Source organism: Boleophthalmus pectinirostris, unplaced genomic scaffold, assembly GCF_026225935.1.
Source record: "Boleophthalmus pectinirostris isolate CB_2022bp ecotype Guang Dong unplaced genomic scaffold, ASM2622593v1 HiC_scaffold_445, whole genome shotgun sequence".
NCBI classification, from domain to species: Eukaryota; Metazoa; Chordata; class Actinopteri; order Gobiiformes; family Gobiidae; genus Boleophthalmus; species Boleophthalmus pectinirostris.
In genome coordinates this window covers 1-25,000 of record NW_026571375.1, presented here as the reverse complement: position 1 = coordinate 25,000, position 25,000 = coordinate 1, and the positions used below count along the sequence as shown (strand labels likewise).

General features: G+C 36.2%; 2 protein-coding genes and 1 pseudogene across 3 annotated transcripts; 2 read left to right on the top strand and 1 right to left on the bottom strand.

Moving 5' to 3' along the window:
* Nucleotides 1-221: 221 nt before the first annotated feature.
* On the bottom strand, nucleotides 222-13,453 carry LOC110157317 (transmembrane protein 87A). Its single transcript, XM_020921628.2, has 20 exons — nucleotides 13,117-13,453; nucleotides 11,418-11,475; nucleotides 10,908-11,005; nucleotides 10,633-10,749; nucleotides 10,456-10,503; nucleotides 10,344-10,385; nucleotides 10,130-10,256; nucleotides 9,987-10,048; nucleotides 9,522-9,705; nucleotides 8,971-9,070; nucleotides 8,205-8,298; nucleotides 7,708-7,779; nucleotides 7,010-7,118; nucleotides 5,775-5,833; nucleotides 5,599-5,702; nucleotides 5,022-5,098; nucleotides 4,454-4,518; nucleotides 4,330-4,382; nucleotides 1,790-1,820; nucleotides 222-1,614 (listed from the first exon to the last, which is right to left on the bottom strand). The coding sequence occupies exons 1-20, from the start codon at nucleotides 13,237-13,239 to the stop codon at nucleotides 1,573-1,575; spliced, it is 1,665 nt and encodes a 554-aa protein (XP_020777287.1). The 5' UTR covers nucleotides 13,240-13,453; the 3' UTR covers nucleotides 222-1,572.
* On the top strand, nucleotides 1,870-1,987 carry LOC129411438 (5S ribosomal RNA; annotated as a pseudogene).
* An 864-nt stretch (nucleotides 13,454-14,317) lies between the features above and the next one.
* Nucleotides 14,318-24,901, top strand: ganc (glucosidase, alpha; neutral C). Of its 2 annotated transcripts, none has more exons than XM_055162256.1 (25): nucleotides 14,318-14,483; nucleotides 14,819-14,881; nucleotides 14,956-15,054; nucleotides 15,242-15,369; nucleotides 15,467-15,643; nucleotides 15,709-15,730; nucleotides 15,801-15,861; nucleotides 16,188-16,284; nucleotides 16,394-16,574; nucleotides 16,794-16,938; nucleotides 17,318-17,553; nucleotides 17,769-17,895; nucleotides 18,443-18,522; nucleotides 18,610-18,753; nucleotides 19,705-19,801; nucleotides 19,886-19,987; nucleotides 20,474-20,648; nucleotides 21,135-21,203; nucleotides 21,363-21,427; nucleotides 21,518-21,594; nucleotides 21,672-21,746; nucleotides 22,192-22,305; nucleotides 22,785-22,897; nucleotides 22,969-23,072; nucleotides 23,295-24,901. In XM_055162256.1, exons 3-25 carry the CDS (start codon nucleotides 15,001-15,003, stop codon nucleotides 23,405-23,407), a joined length of 2,556 nt encoding a protein of 851 aa, XP_055018231.1. In that variant the 5' UTR covers nucleotides 14,318-14,483; nucleotides 14,819-14,881; nucleotides 14,956-15,000; the 3' UTR covers nucleotides 23,408-24,901. The 2 variants fall into 2 exon arrangements, with proteins under 2 accessions (XP_055018231.1, XP_055018230.1); XM_055162255.1 differs by having other exon boundaries at nucleotides 14,952-15,054.
* Nucleotides 24,902-25,000: the final 99 nt, after the last annotated feature.

Genomic DNA, 25,000 nt, shown 5'->3' with positions numbered 1-25,000 from the left:
TGTCATTTCAATAATTTGATAACTACAAATTATTATTATTACTTAGTGTAATCTACAGGACAAAACCAGGCACAAACGAGGACAAGTGTGAACACACCCTTAATCAACTATATCAAATCAAATTGAATCAGTCTTTATTGTCATATTGCTGTACATACAACTATATGAAAGGGTGTGTGCTATGATTCTGTTATAGTTACCACGCACACCAAATGCAACGCTACATTTCAATATAAACCTTTATTTGCAGAACATATGCAAGAAGCCATACATCATCAGCTTCACATTACAATGCAAACATAAGAGCACAGAATCTCTTTAAAGTAAAAGCAAAATCCTCATTAAACCAAATATAAATTTAAAAAAAATAACAACCAATACCAAAAATATTTACACGTGCACTGCAAGAAATAATCTTAAATAAAACTGTTAAATAAAACTCAAGAAATAATCAAGTCGTGTGTGCAAATATTTTCAGGTGAGGACAAGTAAAGGAGTGAAAAGCTGTATAAAACAATACTTGCAGACATATTTATAGATTTATAGTTGAATAATCCGGGGTATACTCTGAACATCTTTGATATAGTGGTCTTAAATGTGTATTTGAGTGACTTTGTTCAGTGTAACTTCAATATGAGAATTACTGTAAAAGTGTCTGCAGACAGAACTTCACCCATGATTAGTTGCCATTGTAATAATACAGTGTAATCATTATTTTGTTATATTAAGACAGTATTTCTCACCCATCAATCATATTACAGAGAAAATATCAGTTCTTTGAATCACTTTGAAAGTATAAGTAGCTTAACATAACTTCCCAGTATTTTTTAAGTAAACTGTAACGTTGATGTGCCACTAGTAGTAGCTTTCCAACAGTCTAACAGGTCCAAGTATTAGGCCATTGTATACTATTGGAGCATCCTTCATCTGTATATGTAAAACCACTGATGCTCAGTATCCTCACACACTAAAAGAGGTAAACTGACCATCTGTGGTTTTGTAGGGCAATATACAACAGAACCATTACAGACACATACAGTCTCAAAAATAAATATTATTTTTACTTAAACCCTTATTTAGTCAATTATGCAAAAAATCCACATGATTTGCTTATTTACATAAAGCAGGATGTGACTTTAGCACACTGTATCTAATCTTTGTAAGAAAGAAACATGAGCGTTTCACAAATTGGCAAAAACTATTAGCTTTCACAGAAAATTGTTGATTATGCTCTGTCCCTACTGAATCTGTCAGGTATCATCTGCCTTAATGCATAATTTTAGTGATTTATATTGTGATAATTAGGCTTCATTATAGTGTCAAAATGTGAAAAGAAATTACACCTAATAGTCATTCACATCTCTGATACAGTCTTACTTTACCACTGTGGACGGCATACCAAACTCAAGAGTATGTTTATAGCAGCCTCCACCATATTTGTGTTAAAAATACCATACAACACTGGACAGATTGGATAGTTGGCTTCACCCTCAGATTTTGTTAAAAGATCTCTTCAGCCCATTCACTGATGCCTATGTGAAACGTTTTCTTCATTCAAACACCAATATCACCTTACTCCATCTTGGACCGCTCCATCTTGGTCTTAAGGATTTCCTAAAACACAAGTTTGATTATATTAAGGTTATGAGTAAGATTAAATCATGTCAGGTAAAGTGGTGTGTGTTCTAGGGTGGTTCTTACTGTTAAATTGTATTTATTTATAATCATGTTGATTCTAAAAGCATAACACAACTAAAAGTGCATCATGACCAGCTGGTAAAACCCTTACCTCTTCCTCATCTAGTATTACTGGGAGTGCTCTGTGAAAAGAAAAGCCAAATGCAGATTAGTAAAGTGTTAAACACATTATATTGTGGCCATACCAGCTTGTCAAAGCCTGATCTCGTCAGATCTCAGATGCTAAGCAAGGCCGGGCCTGGTCAGTACTTTGATGGGCGACAACTAAGAAAATCAGGTGCTACAGTGGGGCACCTGTGGCAAAAACTGCTGTCGTGCCCTTAGGCAAGGCACTTCATCCACGATGCCTAGTATGAAAGTGGTGTGAGAGTGATGGTAATGGTCTGAGGGGCCGATGGTGCAGATTGGCAGTCTTTCTACTGTCGGTCTGCTCCAAGGCAGCTGTGACTACAACAGAAGCTTACCACCACCGAGTGTGGAGTGAATGAATAAAGCTATGTAAAGCGTCTTTGAGTGTCCAGAAAAATGCTATATAAAATTATGCATTATTATTATTATTTGTTACGCGTGGGCACATTGATTTGGATCATTAGTTGTTTTTGTTCCCTTTTGTAGCAAGTTGTAACTAGTCCTTTTTGCGTAATTTTTGTTTATGGTTTATTTTTGTGTGGCTGTGCGGAGCCTATAAATACGGCTCTTTGCTCGTGGCGCGCTCTCTCTCTGCTCCTCCGCTCCATGCACCTTGCTCCACCCAGCCCCGCCCACCTTGCACGCACCCTGACGGTGACCTCGCCCCTGTCAGCCAGGTGCAGCGTGGGCTGGCATGTAGCCTTCGTTAGCCATTAGCCTGTTGTTTTGACCTGGTGGGACGGCTGTCCTGTTTTCGCTTTTCTTTTGGGTTCAGGTTTGTTTCGTTTTTTTCTTGTCTTTAGTTACAGTGCTGGCACCGGCTTCTACGGTCCTGTACGGGGTTGGCCCGGTGTCGCACCTTTTTGTTCTGTTTGGCTAGCTCGCCAGGTCCACCTTTCTGTTCATTACTTTTCATTATTTTTGGGGAGCACGGGAGGGTTTTTAAATTTCTTTAAAACCATTTAAAAAAATTAAGAACCAGCTATAAATAAAATAAATTAAAGAGCTATATTTTGACTCCTGTGTCCTTTTTAAATATGTTCGGACTCACCTTTTGGGGTGTAACATTTATGGGGGCTCGTCAAAAACTTAAAATCCTTAGACGTAGCTATTTTGTGCCCTTGGTTACTTTTTTGTAGGCTACTTGTTGTACCTGTTTGTGAAGTAGGCTAGTTTTGGGCAGCTAAGACCTTTTCGACATAGTAGACTGTTGTAGGTGGGTAGTTTTATTTGTGAGCGTGCCTTTGGTTTGGTTAGGCTGCGGGATTCTGGGGAAACATGGAGTTTCACGTGGATGAGTTTGTTAAAGCACCCACTGTCGAGGTCTTTCACAGGTGTACAAAGGACCAGTTGCTTCTACTAGCCGAGGATTACATGGGTGCCATCACAAAACAGGCTAAAAAGGCCGTGATTAAAGCAGAGCTGTTGGCTGCATTTGTTGAGGTTGGCGTTTTCTCCTCTACAGTTGTGCCCAAAAGTCCACGTTTATCCTCATCTGGTGGGACAGAGGAGACTGTACGTTTGAAGGAGCTTGAGGTTGAGTTGGCACGTCTCGCTTTAAGGGAAAAGGAACTGCATTTTGAGCAAAAGCAATTGGAGAAGCAAATGGAGATTTGTTTATGTGAGTTGGAGCTTGGGATTGTTTCGCATGAGGCAGGATCTACGGATTTTGACATGAGTAAAATTATCCGTTTAGTGCCTCCGTTTAATGAACATGATGTAGACAAATATTTCACTATTTTTGAGAGAGTGGCCGTGATGCTAAAATGGCCAAGAGACGTGTGGACATTATTGTTACAATGCAAGCTTGGGTGGGGGTGTGCAGCGTGAGTGCAGGAGCAAGAGAGCGCGCCACTGATAGGCTGCCTATTTATAGGTGGACCAGCCACGCCACAAAACATACATAAATATAAAAATCCACGCAATGGGATGCGCAAAGGGGCGCCAGTACGTAACATTATTATATAAACACATTATGTGGCAACCTCTTCATATGTTCTAGGAAATAATTAGCCAGGCTGGCGCCATCTAGTGCCTCCAACAACTAGGTCAGGAATAGGAATACACGGTTCGTAAAACCCCTGGAAGTGCAAGTCCGGCACCAGCCAATCAGAGAAGAGCCATACATTCTGTGTTGGCAACGATTCCCAAGATCGAGATTTTAAAGCTAGAATAAAGAGAATGTTTGAATTTTATCAAGGGGAAAGACGTTATTGCCCTTCTTCCTACGGGATTTGGGAAAAGCTTAATATACAAGTTAGCCCCGTTAGCGGCGCATTATATATGTCACGACCAAATAGCAACAATTAGTTAAAAGAAAAAAGTACCCGCCTACCGTCGAGGGAACAAATTCTAACACTGCAAGGTCAGACAGTTTCTACGTGTAAGTGAAACCGGCTGATGAATCAGGCTAGGAAATAATTACATTAAATACCATCTCATTAAAATGATTAATATTAATATATTATCTAACATATTTCAGACATAATTTAGGATACTTACACATCTGCAACAGTCGTGGGAATGTTTTCCTCCACCCATTTAAGGTCTTCATCCTGTCAACAGATCATAAATGTTGAGGTAATTATCACATTTACAAAGACACAGTGAAAAGGGCAAAGCTAACCTCTTTACTCAGTAGTTTTTGGGAGCCATTAGAATCAGGCTTAGAGCCTCTCATCTTCATTCCCTCTGAAATATAATCAGCAGAAAACAGATCACACACACAGACTATGTTGAATAAGTGTTTAACAGGGCAAAACATAACTATGTCATTAATTTTTCATGGAGCATCTGTTCTCCTTTTGTAACGGTATGATGTAATTTTGTCCTTGGCAGTGCTGGGTTACACAGCATCTGATAGGGTTGTCTTAGGACATATTAAACAAAGCAGTTTGGATCAAGATCATTTGAGGCAGCAGAGTACAAAACAAAAGTATTTTTTCCAATCATCAATAATCATTCTGGTGTCAATGGATTTGGGAAGATTTTTGTCTTATAGTGCAGCCATTTAAACTCCAAAAAGCCCATCATTAGAGAACATGACAGTTCCGATACTATGGCTTTAAGTACCTGCCAATATATCTATATACACATAACAGATCCAAATCTGTTATTTATCCCTCTAGTAACTACAGAACAACTTTGTAATATAAAAAAATAAATAAAAATAAATAAAAGGCAAACTGTCTTACCAAAAGCTTCATTTAACATCGGCTCCTTGGCTTCTTCCTCTTCATCCTCTTCATCAATGAGAGGAGAATGAGAGAACCTACGACCAGTTATCAATTTATCATTTTTCAAGTTAACTACACACATTACATGAATAACGAATCCAAAAGTTGGCCTTTCAATATAATAGGCCTACTTTACTCCATATAATTACTTTATTGATATTTATAATTATGTATCATTGAATATATTAATTAATTATTAATATGTATCGTATGTACATTTTCTTTGAAATTGCTGATTATTTTTTGACTATACAATAAGATCAAAGCCGTAAAACGTTGAATTAATAACTTCTATGACTCATAACAGATGCAAACTAAGTACTAAAATGTCTCATTCTGCTGTTTATTTATTGTAGCTCTTTTTTTTTATATTGTAGATTTAGAATGATTTTTGTGGTTTAAATCTGTCCTTGAGTTATTGTGTCAATGGCTTAAATTTGTTTTGTTAGTCAGTCAGTATTGTCATTCATTGTTTTTACTTTTTTTTGTTATTGTGACAGGCCAATCCAAAAGACTACCATAAAGAGAGACTGACCTCTGACTGTTCGCAGAGGGCCTGAGCAGCACCATAATGACCAGTAAAATAGTGGAGAAGAGAAGGCGCCAGAAAGCATCATCTACCCACAGGTCCCTCCAACCCTGAGGAGACAAACAACACTATCAAAACAACATGACATGAATACAGCAAACTGAAGAGGAAAGGGAACTGACCGTCTGACAGTCGACCAGCTTGAAGACTTTGGTGGTCCAGATGATGAAGATAATGGAGGCTGTGGGCACAAGAGGAAACATGTGTCACTGTTTTGTCTGAGCACAATACTCAATGTAAATAAATTGTCTGGTATTGTCTAGCAAGCATCTGGGTACAACATCAAGTTTTTAGATTGAATAGACATGTCCTATAGCACAAATAAGCTGAGTTTACATCATAAAATACTAGAATATTGATACTTTGCAGCTGACATAATTAATATTCTCTGTCTAAAGTTATTCAAGTTCAATTTTAATCCAAGCTTCGTTTTAACACAATCCGACCATAAAGAACTGACTTATCTGAAACTCCTACAGGTGAGCTAACTTGTGCTGTTAAACAAATCCCTCTAAATTAACCTGACAGTCACAAATTAGCTAGCAATGGCCAACACTTTTTCTCTTTGATTTTCAGAGAAATAAAAAAAAAATGGTACAAACTGAATGACTTCCCTGTTAGCGCAAATAATATTTCACTTTAGCTTGAAAAGGTGGTGGTATTATTCAACCACAAAGATGTCATAATTGTTGGCTGAAAAGATGAATTTCTTAATTTTCCTGCCAATCCCCAACAAATAATAAGATTCAAAAGGTTGTGGATCATAACTAGGTCACAATAATTACTATAATCGAATTAGCATTTAATATATGAAAGCTGGAATAATATATTTCAAGGCTTAATATTTATCATGCTTATGATTTATTTTCAATAGTGGGAAGATTTTGGTATTTTTAAGATTTGAGCTGTAGAGCTGTAGTTGAATAACTTACTTCTATGGTTAATTATTGTTTAATTCTGTTATGTATTTGCTGCAGCTCATCCCCTCTGAATGATACTGTCTATTTAAAAATGGTTTATGTGATTATCTTGCATTATTGTTATTGTGTTAGTGTCTTAATACTTTCAATATTGTTTATCACAGTATATCTCTGTTGCTATATACCACACTTCAAAATTTGTCACTGTGATAGACCTCATCATAACTTTTGATTATATAATAAATCTTTCAAACATAGACATTCTTCCAGACCTACATAGGATAATATACTGTCTTCCATCTGAAATTAGGACAATTTGAAAACACCTAAAGCTTATACTGGAGTGAGCACTTATTGAGCAGTTATTATGTATTTTCTATGGAGTATGTCTGGCTAAGTTTCCATTGTCCAATTAGTTAAAGATCTTTGTTACTCACCAACCACAGAAAAGATAAGAGTGTTTGTGAAATGTTGGTACAATGAAAGCTTCACCACATTCCTGCGAAGCTTGAGTAGACGAGTGGTTTGAGACAGGCTGATGAAAATGTGCTTGCAAATGAAGGAAAATAGGAATACATTTATAAATCAAACACACAGTTATAAATTGTCTGTACTAAACTTAAAGGCTCATATTTCGCCATTTTCTGATCTCTGTTATGTTGTTTCCTCATTACAAACATACCTGGAGTTTTTTGTTTCATTCACACATGTTTAACACATAACAACTGCATATTAAGGCTGAGTTCTTCTCTCAAACTGAAAACACTCTGATCCACCTTGTGATGTCATGTGATAGTACAGGAAGTGCTCCACTGTGTTTTTAAGCTCCATATATCTTAACTAGAACCATTTTGATAATTTGTGGCTCTCACCTAAATAAAAGGTAAAAAGGAGCTGTTAACCTGAAAATTAACCACTACATGAGATCACAAAGTGGAGAAGAGCATTTTGAGCTCTGGAGAAAACAGACTGTAAACAGACTAATATTAAAGGGTTACTTAAACATGTTTGTTTAAGGAGAGAACAACATTATAACAGCTCACAAGAGTCAAGTTGTGTAATATAGGACCATTAAACAGGATAGGGAGTTTACTAGCCCCTCCAGTGTCTTCTCATTTTGCAAAGTAAAGGATATCCACCACATGACACAGGAGTCGATGAGGGAGAGGCTAAGATTAGCGACCAGGGCAACTGTCCCATAGAAACTCTGCACAAAAAAAACCCCAAAAACAAAGCAGTAACATAAGAGATTGTAAGAATTTAACATGAGTAATATAAGATTGTACTTTCCCAGAAAAAGTTAATTTTTTTCATTGTTTTGAGCTAGAGGTTGACAAACCAACCACATCTGCAAACATCTACTCTTGTACTGTTTTTCAATGTGGGCAGAGAAAGCAACATTCAGATGATAGCTGCCATTTAAGATTTTTGTCACTTCATGCTTGTCAGAGTTTGTAGATTGAATTTCAGTTTCAGTAAACTCTTCCCCAGCTGAAATCTAACCACAATGTAACCACATGGAGTCAAACAAAACCCCTCCATAACCACAAGACTATGGTTTAGCAGTATCACTTACCATTTTAAACTGAAGAATGAGCTATGTTTGTATTATAAAATGTAATAGTTACTCACCCCTGTAACTCTGAGCACACCCTCCACAGAAGAGAACAGCAGGTACAGAAGGCCCACAGCCACCAGGCGATGAACTGTGGTGCCCAGCCTTGGTCTGAAGCAAAAAGGAATTTTTTGTAACTTATTTTGAAGTTTAAAGTTTCACTTGACTATGCTTTGAAGAGCATTTCTAGTTTAAATAATACGTAAAAGTTATGTAGCTTAATGTTAGTAGGGATGAAACAATAACCAAAATATTGTGATATCTATCGTCAAAATGAATTTTTTTTTATTTTCAGTTAATTTGATGGAAACATGTACATTTGATATTGACAATCTCATGTTTATGTAGGTATATTGTTGAAAGTGTGATTGGTAGTCACCGTCTTATTTCTATGGATATGTCATTACTCTGCTTCAAATGTTCCACAATATGACATTAAACAGATCTACTTTGCCTTTATGCAATTGCAGGTAGTTTTATTGGTCAAAAATACCTAGCAAAACAGGCATTCAGACTGTAAATGGAATTGCCTCTGCACAGATCTGAACAGTAACTCGGCCTGGTTTGGTCTCCATGATGATAGAAAGGTTTAATGCAATACTATGAAACATTTCATATAAAGCAATAATATCTCAAATGCAATAATGGAGAAAAGCAGATGGCGGACCCTCCAACAGAAAAGTTACGCAATGCACCTTTAACTTTATCTGATACATTTTCATCATATAAATATAAGGAAAATAAAAATAGTAATTAAATCATACAATGATTTCAAACGCTTACTTGACAATGCCATAGCCAAGGCTGACAATGAGCACCAGAATCCGAGCAAGTGATCTTTTCAAAGCAGAGAGCAGTTCAGCAAAAATCACTGCATCTTGAACTAAGCAGACACGAAACAGAAAAGACAAGCACTGCTGTTAAGAAGAAGCTTGTAATTATGACAACAATTTCACCCAACCTGTTCACCTACAAGCTCTAATTGTTGTTGCCGAATTTAACTGACCTCCATTAGCTATCAGCTATGCTTCCTAGAGACCTATGTTACATGTTTTTTGGCTTGGGTTCTAGTGTTCTAGAAGTTCTAGTTCTAGTGCGTGTGTTTGTGAAATGTGAAACTGCACTGTTGTAAGAATGTGTTTAAAAATTGTGCTTTTAAATTGTTTTGAACTGTTTACTATAGAAAAACTCAACCAGTTACAGGAGTTGAGAATTAGCACTAGCTATACACTCTATACGTGTCACGTCAGCTGCATGTTCTGCCTATGACTATGTATGACTGCATTGTCCCTGTCAAATAAATAAAAATAAACAATTGTGTCAAACTGTCTCACCATAGTCTCCTTTGTATCGGATGCTCTGGTACTCAGAGTAAAACACCGCCTTCTCCAACATTCCCAGGATAATGACGGCACCGATCCAGAACTGAATCCTGAGCAGATCCCTCCAGTAACAGGCGCACCACACCAGCCACAATGCCCCAAACAGCACGTAAACAATGCACATAACCATGAAGAACTACAGAGAAAGGGACAATATTTATAATGATATATGAATATAATACAATAAATATAATACATACGCAATATTATATTATAGTATATATTATATTACATTACATTACATGTTGGTTTTAATAGTACAGAAAAAATCTGTATCAGTAATAACCATTTTCTCCAATATGGTGGCAGTTAAAAAATTCTGACCCCATTTTTATGCAACATAATGTAATGCAAATTAGAAAGGTTGTCATCAAAAGCCAAATGCTATTCAGAACAAACTAACTATAGTGTACGCACCATCATCAGAGGCCAGTCTGCAGGGGACGAATAGTCATGAGGACCCTTCATCTCCACTTTCACTATTAAAAAGGCACAAATAAGTATGTTCATATTTGACATTAGAAAACAATAACATATTATACTATTATTTATGGTTTTACTTGTGAAAGGAAATGTCTGCGGTGTCGTTACAAAATCGTCATCATAAATACCACGAGGTATAGGTTGAACCTTCACAATGAACAGATAGGGGCTGTCCTCCCAAGCTTTGGCCACTGCACTGATGTCCTATCAATAGTTCATACACTTTTTGATATACACAAATGTCAACAACACAGAGTGAATAAATATATAATAAATACAATAAAGACTTACAGGCTTGTCTGGGAAATTAAAACTCTGATTTGAAGGAGGACTCTGTGCACAAGAATATATTGTTAAAATCAACTAGCTGTCTAAAAAACTAAATTAACAGGTGACCACTTACATTTGGATCAGTAAGGGGCTGGTATGGGAAGAATTCCGTATAATATCCCTGTAAAATCGGATACTCATTCATTCATTATGGCCCATGTATACATCAAATAATATTCAGTTGTAGAATACTTAAATGTGGTTTAGGTATGTGTAGCCATGCGTACAAATATTCTGTTATGAAACAAACCTTTGGTAAGAAAAGGGAGGTGCAGTTTTCAAAGTACATGTAGCCTTGACTGTAGAAGCCGCTCCAGCCATCTTTTAACATATGGTCCATCCCAAACATGTTCATGGCTTTTTGGTCCTGCAGGAAATCATCAAAGATAAACGTTCTCATTCAATCTATGCAATGAATCACTGGTTTATGAAAGAGAGGCTCTTGGCCAGAGCAGCTGAGATAAAATCAGAATAACACTGAGGAGTGGATGAATAATGGACGAAAAACTCAAGATCTAAACTCACAGGAGTGTTGAACACCTCATTGTAGCAGACAGATGAGCGCAGGTACCAGCTGATGTTGAGAGCCATGTTCTTGTCACATGATGCAATGTCGCCTCGGACTGAACAAATACAAACCAAACACACATTTTTATGCTTTGCATTAATACACATGCAAAGTATTTGCATAATTGACCCCTATTAAAAATCATTAAAAGTTAAACCACTTCTTGTGCAAAGTTAATATGAAACACATTCATTTTAATCATCAAAACAGTGAAATTGTCAAATGTGTTACGAAAATGAGTTGCCTTCCTCTGAACAAACAACAAAACTGCAGCACTGTAACAAAATAATTTAGTAAAATATACCAAAAAATACTCTTAGTGAGATAGCAGCCCAAGATATCGATACTGTATCATCATATTACAATATGTTTGATCAATATTTCAATATTTTCGCACACCCCTACCACTAAATAACAACTGCACCATGTATTTCTGGATCTGAGGACATTGAAGAAAAGACACTTACATTTCATGTAGATGGTGGTATTGGCATACAGTGTCTTGCGAAACACAACATCTTGGCCCTAAAACATAAAATATTGTATGTTTATCGAGTCCTTACACTCATTCATTATGTAACATTTTAACAGATTACAAGTATGAGACATATTAGTTGTTTCTTCAGATGTGCTTCAACTTCAGAAAATGTGTCTATTTCCAAACATGTTGCTGTAAGAAGAAAAATCTATTTATGTAATTATTACTTTATGTTTTTATTTTTTGGGGTTTAGTTTCTTTCTCTTTCTATATGGTTACATGCACACTCAAAACCAGATTATTATCAAATTTACAACTATTAAAAATGTAGGACTATTAAAATGACAAACAGCAAAATCAATTTATTTTTGACCATGATTCCTCCAATCAAATTTAGCAGTTTGCATGCCATTACTCATGTCATTTATTCAAGGTCCAGAAATCAGATTATATTATATATAATCAGACTTTGGTGTGCATGTAACCACAGCCACTAGCATACATATACAAGCACTCAAACATTACTACAACAGTACAACCTTCATCCATTTATGTCTATCTCTCCAATCTCTTTCTTCCTCCTAGCTAACATCTCTTTGCTTTATACTTTAAAAAGGTAATTGTAAATATTGTATGCATCCCCTGTCACTTGGTGTTTAAAAGAGGAAGAAAAACAGGCTGAACTGAATATAAAATAAAACTAGAAAAGCACTCAGAGAGCGCAGACCTCCGCCAAGGACTACCCCATTTTTTATATAAATTGCGATAAAATCAGTCTTCTGGATCAGATCCGGATCAGCCTTTGAAATATGAAAGAGGATCCCATTGTCCATCCCTGAGTCAAATTTCATGGGGTTTGGTCAATAATTAACCGAGATATTGAGAAACAAAATTTTTGGCCCCATTTACCACAATGTTAACTAAAATTTCAAAGTGATCCAGAATCCAGGATTTCTTCCGGATCACCCCCAAAATGAAATCAGTTCTTCCTTTTCACATTTCCAACAAATCCTGAAAATTTCATCAAAATCGGTCCATAACTTTTTGAGTTATGTTGCTAACAGACAAACAAACAAACAGACAAACGCCGGCAAAAACATAACCTCCTTGGCGGAGGTAAAAACATGCTCTAATATGACAAACCTGACATAAATGCAAATATGTTACTCTGATCTTTATCTAGAGCCAGGGAAGTGTTGTATGTGTGTGTCAAGTAAAGTTTTACTTCCTCAGACGTGTTAAAAAAAACTATGCTAAAGACCAGGTACAGTTGTAATAATCAATATTTAAATTCTCAAAAATTCCATCACACAGCCTAGCGCTGACACAGCAAACACAACCTGCTACTACTTCTATAACTAAAGATGCTAAAGATTAACTCAAGATAAGCGATACTTCCAAATAAAATACATGGTTAGGATAAATTAATATAAACCATGGTAGATAATCTTCATTACATGTTTTCTATTATATTATTAATATAATTTATTAATAATAATAAAGTAAAAACACGGTTGTATTGACACCTAAGTAATAATACCACTGAAACTATCAAGCAAGGACAACAGCGTATTTATTATAGCAGCTAAATAGCTTTAGCAACACCGGCTAACAGCTGGTGATGCACAAGATCGAACAAAAAGGGTAAATAAGACAAGAAATTACGGTTATAAAAATCTAACACTCACCCCGCTGATGTCCACGGTCCATACGGAGACCTCGGCGGATGTGGAGAGCCGAAATACTGCCACAAAAACTAGCAAACATAACCGAGACGTCAAAACATTTGGCATCTTTATGCACCTGTGCATCAAGTCAGATTCACAGAGTTCGGCTTTCGCTTTAAGATCCTGAACCCGATCCGTGCAAGATCCACATCCACTTCCGGTTTGTAAGGTAGGTTTTTTGTTTTTTGTTTTTTTTTCAATTCCCAGGGTCCTTCCTCCAAAGACCACTTTGTACCACTACTACGGAGTCGGCTCTCTGAAGCAGATGTCCTGCTCAGCACCTAGATCAGGCTACGGAGGAAATGACTGGGCTGTGTCACGAGACTGAATCAAACGCGATAAAACTCCGAAATTTAATAAACATCAATGCTTTTATAAATGTAATGTGTTCAGAGATGTTTTTATGAGGCAATATGCATTAAAACATGTAAATAATAAAGGCTGAAGAGTGAATCATCCGTTATTGAGTTATTTAGGGTGATATTTAGCCTAAATAAATACACAGACTGAAACATTTTCGGATGATAGGCTAATTGCATTCCCAATTCCCTTCTTTAAGAGATTCTCCTACATTTGTCCTGATTTGAATTCACTGATGTCATAATATTGCTATTATTTATTTATTTATTTATTGCAGAATTTCATTTTCTTAAAATCAACTTTATTACTTAAATAAAGTTGAAAAAAATAAAGTTGCTGTGCACTGAGGGCAATTTCAAGCGCTTCGAGGTCGGCTTCGAGGAGGGCTTTGGGAGTACCACTTGGCGGAGCTCTGATGACGTGTATCTGCCCGAAGCACAGACTGTTGACTGTAGACCCTAGAGAACGTCAAATCATATAATAAAAAAAATAAATAATAATATATATTTTTTTAAATGCAGAATTGCAGATACCACTATCTTTTACGAACATTAGTTTTAATTTTGAAGTTTTCATCAACTATATGCGTTAAAAAATATACACACATTACTTCATAAACGATTTTACCTTTTCAGTGAGAAACGATTATTTTGGGTAAGTTTTAAGTAAATTTACACATCAAAACAAAGCACTTAATATCGAAATATACTTTAATAATTTAACATCAAAGCCATGGTCCTTTTGTGCTTTTATTTTGTAAGCGTGTGCCGAAACGGAAGTCCGGTGGGATCGCACCTGACCAGCTTCTGCAGTGCTTCTCTGCTCCAATGCAAACTATTCTGTGTCACAAATACCATGTGCATTTGAAACTTGACATGCAAATAACTTTCGTTTCTGCAGGCGGACAAACGAGTGCACCGAGCGGTCATTGCGTGCTCTTTGCTGATAATGGCGGAAGCGAATGCCAGGTATAAACAAGGTTTTATTTTGCAAATCTTACCAAGCAAAACTTTGTGACATTGACTATTTATGTCACTGTACACGGAATATATATATATATATAGGTCTGCAAAGCCTACATTCGTACATTACATTTTTTTTTTTTTTTTTTTTACGAAAGGTCTAAACTAAAAAAACTGTAGCAACCCTTGCTATTACTACTTTATTACTATGAGATAAGGTAACTAGGCCAGTGCTAGGCCTATGACCATACATGACCATGACCGCATACAAAGTTAAACTCTTATGACCTAGTGCACTTCTGGTTATGTTTTCACTTGTGTTTTCACTTTCACTTTTTCAGTGTTGTTCCCAGTGATGAAGGAAAGGAAAAGTTTAAGAAAAGTGAACATGTTGCTTTCTATAGGTAAACAGTCATATCTGATTTAGTAACTTTTTAATGAAAGTTGTTTTTAAAAAGTGTTTGTCTAAATAAGACAGCAGATACAGGGCCCAAACAGACTGTACAGAATCCTTTTGGACTCTATGGTGCTTAATGAAAATGGAGCTCAGTTTGAACTGCTGGAGACTGACACACAGGTCCGTAAGAGATATAATTAAAGATGACAGAAATATTCAAGTTGCTCCACTAATACATTTCAAAATAAAAGTACTACCATTACTGCTGCTATCACAACAATTACTACTAATACTATTATTACTGAATACATTGAAACATTGAGTGAGTAATGTATTTACTTTGAATTAACATAAACTTATTTCTTAGACTAAGTTGCAGTTAATTCTATCGCCCTGTGAAAACAACACCATAAGGATACTGATAGATGAACCTCAGCCGATTAAAGCTCGCTACAAAGTCAAAGATGTGATCACAGCTGAGCCAAAGTCTGAAAGGTAGGGGGTGTCCAGATATCAAAATAATTCAAAAATGTTTGTACTTGAACTTGATTCATTCAGATGTCTTAAATTATGAATTTCTCTTTATCTCAAGGGTAAGGGTGGAAAAACAGACTAAAGACTCAGTCACACTCTCCTGGTTGACTGGACTATATCAGGTCTGTGTTTGGTGTTTCCCATTTCACATAGAGATCCTGTGTGAAGAAGAAGTGATTGCAACATTTAACCCAAAAAATAAACTCTGGTTTGAGTCACTGCAGGATCCTAAAAGGTGATGTGCTCAAAACTGATTAAAACAAATTATAACAGAATAACATCTGATATTTATTATTTTAGGGCAACAACTAGCGCTACGAAGGTGAGAGGACCATGATTGTAAGATACAAGTTTATGTAAAAATGGATTAAATTTTGTATATATGTCAACAGGAAGACCACAATGCATTATGGAAAGAGACCTTTAGACAGTTTGTGGATTACAAGACTAATGGTATGATATCTATTAGATTGTAACACTTTGTTATTATGAAATTCAGATTTAGACTTAGGCTTAACTTTATTGATCCACAAGGTAAATTACTTGGACACAGTAGCTCACACATCACATTATATTACAATAACAAAGTAAAAAATATATAAAAATGGTCATAAAAAGTAGTAATAAAAAATGGCAAGAAATTTGGCAAAATGTTGTAGGCAGTACTCATGCCAAAACTATGTACTGGAATTTGATCAACTGATTAATGTGGTCATCTAGTCATATGGAAAATATAGTATAGAAAGGAGTACAGGAAGTTATAAAATATATCTTCACAGGTCCCAGCAGTGTTGGAGCAGATCTGCGATTTCATGGTTCCAGTCATGTTTTTGGACTCCCTGAACATGCTGACCAACTGCAGCTACGAGACACCAGGTCAATAAAGCAATATATACATTTAAATTAAATTATATAAATAACTTTAAATAACAAAAATAAATACAATATCTATTTTACCTTTAGTTTGTGCCTCATTAAATTTCAGAGACAATGAACCTTACCGGCTGTATAATCTGGACGTCTTCGCGTATGACTTGAACTCTCCTCTTGGCCTTTATGGCTCTGTACCCTTTGTGCTGGCCCACTCCTCAAACAGGACAATAGGGGCTTTTTGGCTGAATGCTTCAGAAACATTTGTAAATGTTAACTACAGTGTGACTGATAAGGTAAGTGCAACACAGAGGAACACAGAGTTAAAATGAGACACATCTGCAAATGTGTTATTTTTTTTACCTTTTACATTTTACTTACTGACTTACTTACTCACTGTTACTTTCATTCTGCTCAGTTTTTGTTTTTTAAACTGTGGAACATGTGTCTTATTAAAAAGGTACACAGAGTTTTTGCTGCAGCAATTAAAACTAAAATGTATTTCTTCTTTCCAGGACGAATTGACCCCTCCAGTGAAGAGGAGGCGCACTCAGCCCCACACAGACCTCCACTGGCTCTCTGAGTGTGGGGTCATTGACTGCAGGATTCTACTCGGGCCTCAACCTAAACAAGTCTTTTCACAGTACGCTCAGCTAACAGGTTTGTATTCATTTTTATTATTCGACTAATCCTTTTATTTATATTATAAGGATTTACATAGGACAACAGCAGAAAGAAGACGTCCGTGAGAGTGAGTTAGCTGGAGATTTGCTATTATTTGGTATTTATATGAAAAGTAGATTTAAGTTTAATATGTCTTAAATAAACTGTTTCCAAGTACGTTTTCTGCTTAAAATGTTTTTCTACAAACTCCTGAGCAGTTGTAGTCTGGTGAGTTTAGTTTAGGTCAGATAATCAGAAGTATGTCACAGTTTTTAGAGCTTTTGCTCTCATGCTGCCTTTTTAGTTGACTAAAATAGGACATGTCTTTATTTTAACTAGATTTTATTCAGTCATCTACAGTGCTACTCTCTTTCAGGATTCCAGTCACTGCCCCCTCTGTTTGCTCTTGGGTATCACCAGTGTCGCTGGAATTATGATGATGAAGCCGATGTTAAAGCTGTAGACGCTGGATTTGACCGCCATAAAATTCCATACGATGTCATTTGGTTGGACATCGAACACACAGATGGGAAACGCTATTTCACCTGGGACCCTGTACATTTCCCCAAACCAACAGAGCTACAGCGCCACCTACAGAAGAAGAAGAGGAAGGTGTGTGGGAATGTGGTATAGCCTATTAAAGGTTGAGCTGTTGTAATGTGTTGATCTTATTTAGATCTATGTTGTGTTTTAATTGTTTTGTCATATCCCAGTAAAAATGGTAATATTTTGAGATGGTAGTTTTGAAATTACTGCTTTCATTTATTGTATTCCAAGATGTAATTATATATTAATTATATATATTCATTTTGTACTTACATTTTTAGCTTGTCGTTATAAGTGACCCTCACATCAAACTGGACCCTGATTGGTCGCTTTTCCTTGAAGCTCGTGACAGTGGACATTTTGTCAAAGACAGAGAGGGGCAGATTTTCAGGGGGTGCTGCTGGCCAGGTAATCTAAATTTTATCTCATTCTATGGTAATGGATGTAATTAAAGGTCCTATATTACACAAAATTGACTTTTGTGAGCTTTAAACCATATTATAATGCCGTTACCTCTTCAAAAACATATCTGCAGTTGTGTTTTGTTTCACACATGTTTGAGTAACCCTTTATTATTACTTTCTTTATATCTCCAAAGATCAAAATGCTCACCTTTTTTACCTTTAGGTCAGTAGATTAGACTAGAGAGGCAATTCCAGAGCTGAAATCCAAATCAACTAAAGGATTGAAGTGGAGGTGTATGGAGTTTAAAAACACAGCGGAGCACTTCCTGTATTACCATATGACATCACAAGGTGAAACACAGTGTTTTCTATTTGAGAGAAGAACTCAGCCTAAATATGCAGAGCAGGCTTTGTGCATTAAACATGTGTGAATGAAACAAAACACAACTTTGGGTATGTTTTTGATGAGGAAACAACATTATAACATAGATCAGAAAATAGCATAATATGGGCTCTTTAACTAAATTTGATGTGTTAAATTCAATTATTAGGTGAATCCTGTTACTTGGATTTCACTAACCCAGCCACACGAGCATGGTACTCCAGATGCTTTTCTCTCAGTAACTATAAGGTAAGACTTAAGCTTTAATATAAGGTCAAAATAAACACTATTGTTGATTTTTTTTTTACAGTTACAATAATATCATTTTTAACTTAGGGTTCAACATCCTTGTTGTTTGTGTGGAATGATATGAATGAACCGTCTGTGTTTGATGGACCTGAGCAGACGATGCCCAAGGACGCAGTGCACTCTGGAGGCTGGGAGCACAGAGACCTGCACAACTTGTATGGCTTCTATCAGGTAAGGCTCATTCTTTTACATTGTTCATTTGAGACATGAAGAGTATTTTTACCCAAAGGGCCCATATTACAAAATTTTCTATTGCACGTTATAATGTTGTTTCCTTATCAAAAACATACCTGGAATTGTGTTTTGTTTCATTCTCACATGTTTAACACATAAACCCTGCATATTTAGGCTGTGTTATTCTTTCAGAGAGAAAACACTCTGTTCCACCTTGTGATGTCATGCAATAATACATAAAGTGGTCCACTGTGTTTTTAAACTACATACTCATTCATTAGAATCATTAGGATAATTTCAGATCTGGAATTGCTAATATCTATTGAACTAAAAGTGAAAAGAGCTGTTAACTTGAAAACTACCACTACATGACATCACAAGGTGGAAAAGATAATTTTGAGCTTTGGAAATACAGACTGCTCAATAATGCAGGATTACCCAAAGAAGCTAACAATATTCTAACATGGCTAAAAGACAAGAGTCAGTTTTGTGTAATATAGGACCTTTAAAGTCAACTGTTGAGGTGTTATTGCTTTTCCTGAATTTTTTGTACCTGTTCCAAACCTTGGAAAACATGCATTCTTACTGTGAGAGGGCTCATTACTCCACAGATCTAACCTGTAACTTGGTCTGGTGTCATCACTTGCTTGTCTTCATGGAAATACACACCTCTAATGTCATTCTGCCTCATATGGCATTTATTTCATTATAATACTTTTAAAAATTTCTTTAAAAATATGTAGAAAAACATGCCTTCTCGTCTCTTCATTGACCTGTAACTTTGACCTGGTGCACATGCTTGTTTTACATGGAGTTAGACAACTTTAATGTCATTCTGTGGCAAAACAATAGCATTTCCATGGGGACAAGAGTAGCGTAGCATCTCCACCAAGAAAATTATGCAGTGCTTTCAATAATAAGTGTGTGTGTGTGTTGTTGTTTTTTTAGCATATGGCTACTGCTGAAGGCCTGTTAACTCGGTCTGGTGGACAACATAGGCCATTTGTGCTGACACGCTCCTTCTTTGCTGGTTCACAGAGATTTGGTTTGTAGTTGTTTTTCATTATTTTATAAGCAATTGGGAAAAAAACACAAATTAGTATTTCCTAAACTCAAACTATGATTTCAGGTGCAATATGGACAGGGGACAATGTGGCTACATGGGATTATCTGAAGATCTCAATCCCGATGGTATTGTCCCTTAGTGTGGCAGGCATTGCATTTTGTGGTGGTAAATAACTATATTTTACAATATTTTTCGCCCTTTATCCTTCACTAATTTGTCTTTTAGCCTCTGCCTCCACTAAACCTATCATGAACTTCCTTCTTATTGCCTCCATAATCATCTTTGAGAGCTCAAAATCTTCTCTTTGTGCATTTATTTCAATAAATTAATATCTGACATTTTTGGGGTTTCTTGATATTTGATGACACAATACATCCAAAATTTGCTGAAACAAATCTAAATGTCTTATTTGAAGTATAGCACAAAAGTGAGTGGAGGATGAAATTTAACTTCATGCCCTTATTTGAAATAATACACTACAAGTTTCTGTTTTCATATTTTAATCAGCTGTTTTGCAACCTTTTATTTTTTTATTAGACAAAGTACTTTATCCTCAAATTTAGCATTTCTCAAAACATTTTCAATATTCTATTTTTATATCCCCCACCGGAAATTATTTTTATGAAGAAATCTTACTTTTATTTTTTTCAGCGGATGTGGGTGGATTTGTGCAGGATCCAGACCCTGAGTTACTGGTGCGATGGTACCAGGCCGGAGCACTCACCCCATTTTTCCGAGGGCATTCTGCCAAAGAGACAAAGCGCCGTGAGCCCTGGCTGTTTGGGGAAGAAGTTACTGCTGCAATTCGCGACATTATCCAGCAGAGGTCCTCATCATATTTATTTTCTCTGCTGCTTTAACTATATTATTATATTATAACCATGTTATAATGCTGTTATCTCATCAAAAAACATACCTGGAGTTGTGTTTTGTTTCATTTACATATGTTTCAGCAACCCTTTATTATACCTAACCCTATATCATTTATTTCCAAACTTCATAATGCTCTGTTCCACCTTGTGATGACATGATGCAGTAGTATTTCAGGGCTGAAAAAATCCAAATGATTCTGGTGAAGTGTATGGAGTTCAAAAACACACTGGCACTTCCTGTATTACCACATGACAGCACAAGGTGAAACAGAGTGTTTCATGACTCCAGGTTTGTGATGAGGAAACAACATTATTAAAATAGATCAGAAAATTGTCTAATAATGGCCTTTAAATAAACCACATATGCACTTGAGTAAAAAGTATAGTTATGCTGATTTATGTAAATATATTTATGTTCTCTGTTTTTTTCTTTTTCACAGATATCAACTCCTACCGTATTGGTACACATTGTTTTACTGGGCTCACACAGTGGGACAACCTCCTCTCAGGTCAGTGTTGCTTTGCATTCATGTATTTTTATTGGAATTCTCTGTATTTGTCTCCTATAAAATGTATGTAACTTTGTATGTATTATAATACATTTGTAGTAAATCCATTATTATTTATTATTATTAATTGCATTCATTTTATCTTAAATAAAATCACAGACCTCTTTGGGTGGAGTTCCCAACAGAGGAGGACACCTTCACTGTGGAAAATGAATACATGATTGGTAATTTAGCATAATGGCTATTAATTATTAATTAATTAATTAATGTATGTTTTAACTAGCATTTTCACATCTCCACTGTGTGTCCTGCAGGTGGCGCTCTCTTGGCCTGTCCCATCACTGACCCTGGTATCCAACAAATCCAAGTCTTGCTGCCAGGTTCTGAAGAAGTAAATATATATTGTTGTCTTGTCATAATTATGTATCTCAAAAAAAGGAAAATTATTAACCATAACTTTGGTTTCAGATCTGGTATGATGTCCAATCACTGAAGGTGCACAAAGGAGGCAGGACTGTTAGACTACCTGTCACCATGGATACTGTATGTATATTCATTGTACACTAGTGACAGTAGAGAAAAGTAGGCATTAAAGGTGCACTGTGTAACTTTTCTGGAGGAGGATTTATCATCTGCTTCTCTCCATGGAGATGTTGCCTGGAATGTTCCACAGTATGGCTTTACACTTAATTATCTAATTTATCTCTACGGAAACAGCAGGTGACATCACAGGGCCAAGTTACATGTCAGATCTGTGGAAAGGCGAGCCCACTCATAGTAAAAATGCAACTTTTTAGATCTGTAAAAACGCATGTTATTGAGTAAATGCAAAATGGATGATTTTGCATCTGGATAAGTTTAGTGCTGTACCAGGACATCCCAGACAAAACCGTAACATCTCCATGAAAACAAGCAGATAGTAGACACTCCACCAGAAAAATTACACAGTGCAGCTTTAAAACTTTACTTTGCGTTGTTTCTTGTGTAGGTTCCTGTGTTTCAACGTGGAGGGACTATTATTTGTAGAGCAACAGGCAGTGGCTCATGTTCAGAAGATTTCCAGAAATTACCACTCTCCATGACTGTGGCTCTAAACTCTCAGGTGAGTTGCATAAACGTTTTTGAACTGGTACAGCAAAAATAGTGACAATAATCAAAACAGTAAAATAAAAAATAACTAATAAATTAAAGGTGCACAATGTATCTTTTCTGGTGTAGCGTTCGGCACCTGCTTGTCTCCATAGAGATGATATTGCTTCACATGGAATCTCCCAAAGTAGGGAACATTATCTATCAAGCAGTTGATTCCACCAGGCCAAGTTACAGATCAGATATGTGGAGAGGTGACTAAGCTCACTTTAAGCATTCGTGTCTTTGAAGATATTTTTGTTAATAACTGGAAATTTATTTGTGAAGTAAATACAGTGTAAATATTAGATCAGTTAATGTCTTACGGTGGACTTACTGGAAGACCACGCAACTCATACCCAATGAAAAAAAAAGAGAATGAAAATGGGCCCAAAACATAAATATTGAAATTATTCAGGAGCTCTAATTGTGTTTTGCTTATTTTTAAAACAGGAATTTGCTGAAGGAAATCTGTATCTGGATGATGGTTTTTCATTTAGGTACCATGACACAAAGGCTTTCTGTCTACGCATGTTCAAGATGGACTCTGGTCAACTCTGCTCCTGGTGAGACAAACCCCATATCATTTTTCACATAGTCTTTGTTTATTTAGCTTTAATGCATTTTTCTTTTTCAGCTCTTTTAGTGAAGAAGGATCATTTGTCTCTGACACAGTTATAAAGTCAATTACTTTTATAGGCCTGAAGAGAAAACCATCCACTGTGGTTGTGCACGTCTCAGGTAAGGTTTACCAAAAGCATATAGTGTGCAGTTTGGATACGTTTGATTATCCCTTGTTTTACTCATCAAAAGCAACATTTAAAGCTGAGTTTTAAAGGTTCTACATTATGAAAAATGATCTAATTTTTATAATATTGTTACCTCCTCAAAAACATATCTGTAGTTGTGTTTTGTTTCATTCACATGTTATATACTTATTTATTGTAAGTTTTTCTGTCTCAGGTGTTGAGGAGAGACAAGTATTTGAATTTGACGAGAGCCGCTGTATTTTGACCCTGGACAACCTGAACCTCAAAGTGGTGAAAGACTGGGACATACAGATAGGTCTACACTGATATATCACTTAGAATAATATCAACTTGAAAAACTTAACATTTTACAATTTTTTTTATTAATGAGTTTATCTGCACTGATTTACTTACATCAAAGTACATTGTTAATAATGAACTATTTTAGCAGAGTTTAGTGTTTAGTATTGTCTCTGAGTGACCTGACCTTTTCCTAAATGGTTAACCCCTTAAGAGTGGCACAAAGGGAACCATCTAGACTCAACATTAGGTTTTGTCAATGATACTAGAAGGAACTGTGATCGTGTTGTTGAACAGCTAATCCTACCTGTCTGAAATAGGTGTAAAGCAGGTATTTTGTATGTTTGTAGTATTATTATCAAATACTACTCTGGACTTTTTATCATCAACTGACATATGTCCTAAAATGGTGTTTTTTTAAATGATTGAAATACAGGTTTAATTAAGATAGGATAGACTCAGCTCAATGCTATTTAATGAATTATGTGTGTTATTGTTTATATTTTTAAAGGGCTTGGATGTCAGATTTATTGTCAGTTAATTTTATGGTGCTAAAATTACTTTCTTTATTATTGTATGCATGATTTTGTCAGATCAACATTTGACCTATGTTGCATTTTGTTTTTCACGCAATTATGTGTAATTGTTTAATTAAATGTGTTTTTAATTCTAGATTACACATATTTTACCCAAGGGTCTTCATAGTTTCACAATTACTACATGGTACTGATATAGGATATAGGGACGTGAACCGTATAACCTGAAATACAAGCTGTACAAATAAATGGAAAAAGAAAATAATATTGTAATATAGTTGTACCAGTTGTGGTTGTGCTGAGGCTGCTGTTGTCCAGACACAATAGGTTTAAATGGCATGAATGACTTCTGCTGAGGTAGGCCATACACTGACCACTCTTTACATGCTCATTGGTCTTTGTGTTGCCCAACAATGATGGCACTAAACTCTCCTATTGCCCAATGAGAAGTCAACGTGTTCAGGGCTAGCTCCTGCATGCATGTGGCAATGCAGAGGTGAACTGACGTGAATTTTAGAGCAATTTTGTGACAAAGAGGGAGGGGTGAGCTCACATAAAGGAAACAGCCAATCAGAAAATAGCTCTTTGGATTTATGCCAGGTTTTTAGGCTTGTATGACTTTAGTACAAGCTGCAAAAGTCAAAATATTGAACGGCGACGAGATGCCCTATACGCCGTCCGGGTTCTTTTGCGACCGCCTGATCCGAGAGAGGGAGAGGCGGGATGGGGAAGGGTCTCTGAACAAGCCCCTGAGGTTTAACGGACAGGACTACAACACACTGAGACAAGAGTGCCTCCAGAGAAAGGCCCTGTTTGAGGATGATTCTTTCCAGGCCACTGTTGAGTCTTTGGGCTTCAAGGAGCTTGGACACAAATCCACCAAAGTCAAGAACATCGTCTGGAAACGGCCCAAGGTACAACGATCATTAAGGGAGTGGAGTTTATAGACATTAAAGGTGCACTATGTAACTTTTCTGGAGGAAGATATGCAACCTGCTTGTCTCCATGGATATTAATATTGCCTAAAAGATATTGTTTTGCCTAAAAAATGTTTTTATCTCACATTATTTAATTATATTTGTTT

What these genes read in the sequence shown, in the direction of transcription:
- LOC110157317 (XM_020921628.2), bottom strand. Translation starts at nt 13,239, where the DNA reads ATGCACAGGTGCATAAAGATGCCAAATGTTTTGACGTCTCGGTTATGT. An exon ending in CCTCCCTTTTCTTACCAAAG is followed by an intron (nt 10,504 to 10,632) that starts GTTTGTTTCATA and finishes CCGATTTTACAG; the next exon opens with GGATATTATACGGAATTCTT. An exon ending in AGCCCCTTACTGATCCAAAT is followed by an intron (nt 10,386 to 10,455) that starts GTAAGTGGTCAC and finishes TCTTGTGCACAG; the next exon opens with AGTCCTCCTTCAAATCAGAG.
- ganc (XM_055162255.1), top strand. Translation starts at nt 14,464, where the DNA reads ATGGCGGAAGCGAATGCCAG. An exon ending in AGGCATTGCATTTTGTGGTG is followed by an intron (nt 19,988 to 20,473) that starts GTAAATAACTAT and finishes TATTTTTTTCAG; the next exon opens with CGGATGTGGGTGGATTTGTG. An exon ending in GTGGGACAACCTCCTCTCAG is followed by an intron (nt 21,204 to 21,362) that starts GTCAGTGTTGCT and finishes ATAAAATCACAG; the next exon opens with ACCTCTTTGGGTGGAGTTCC.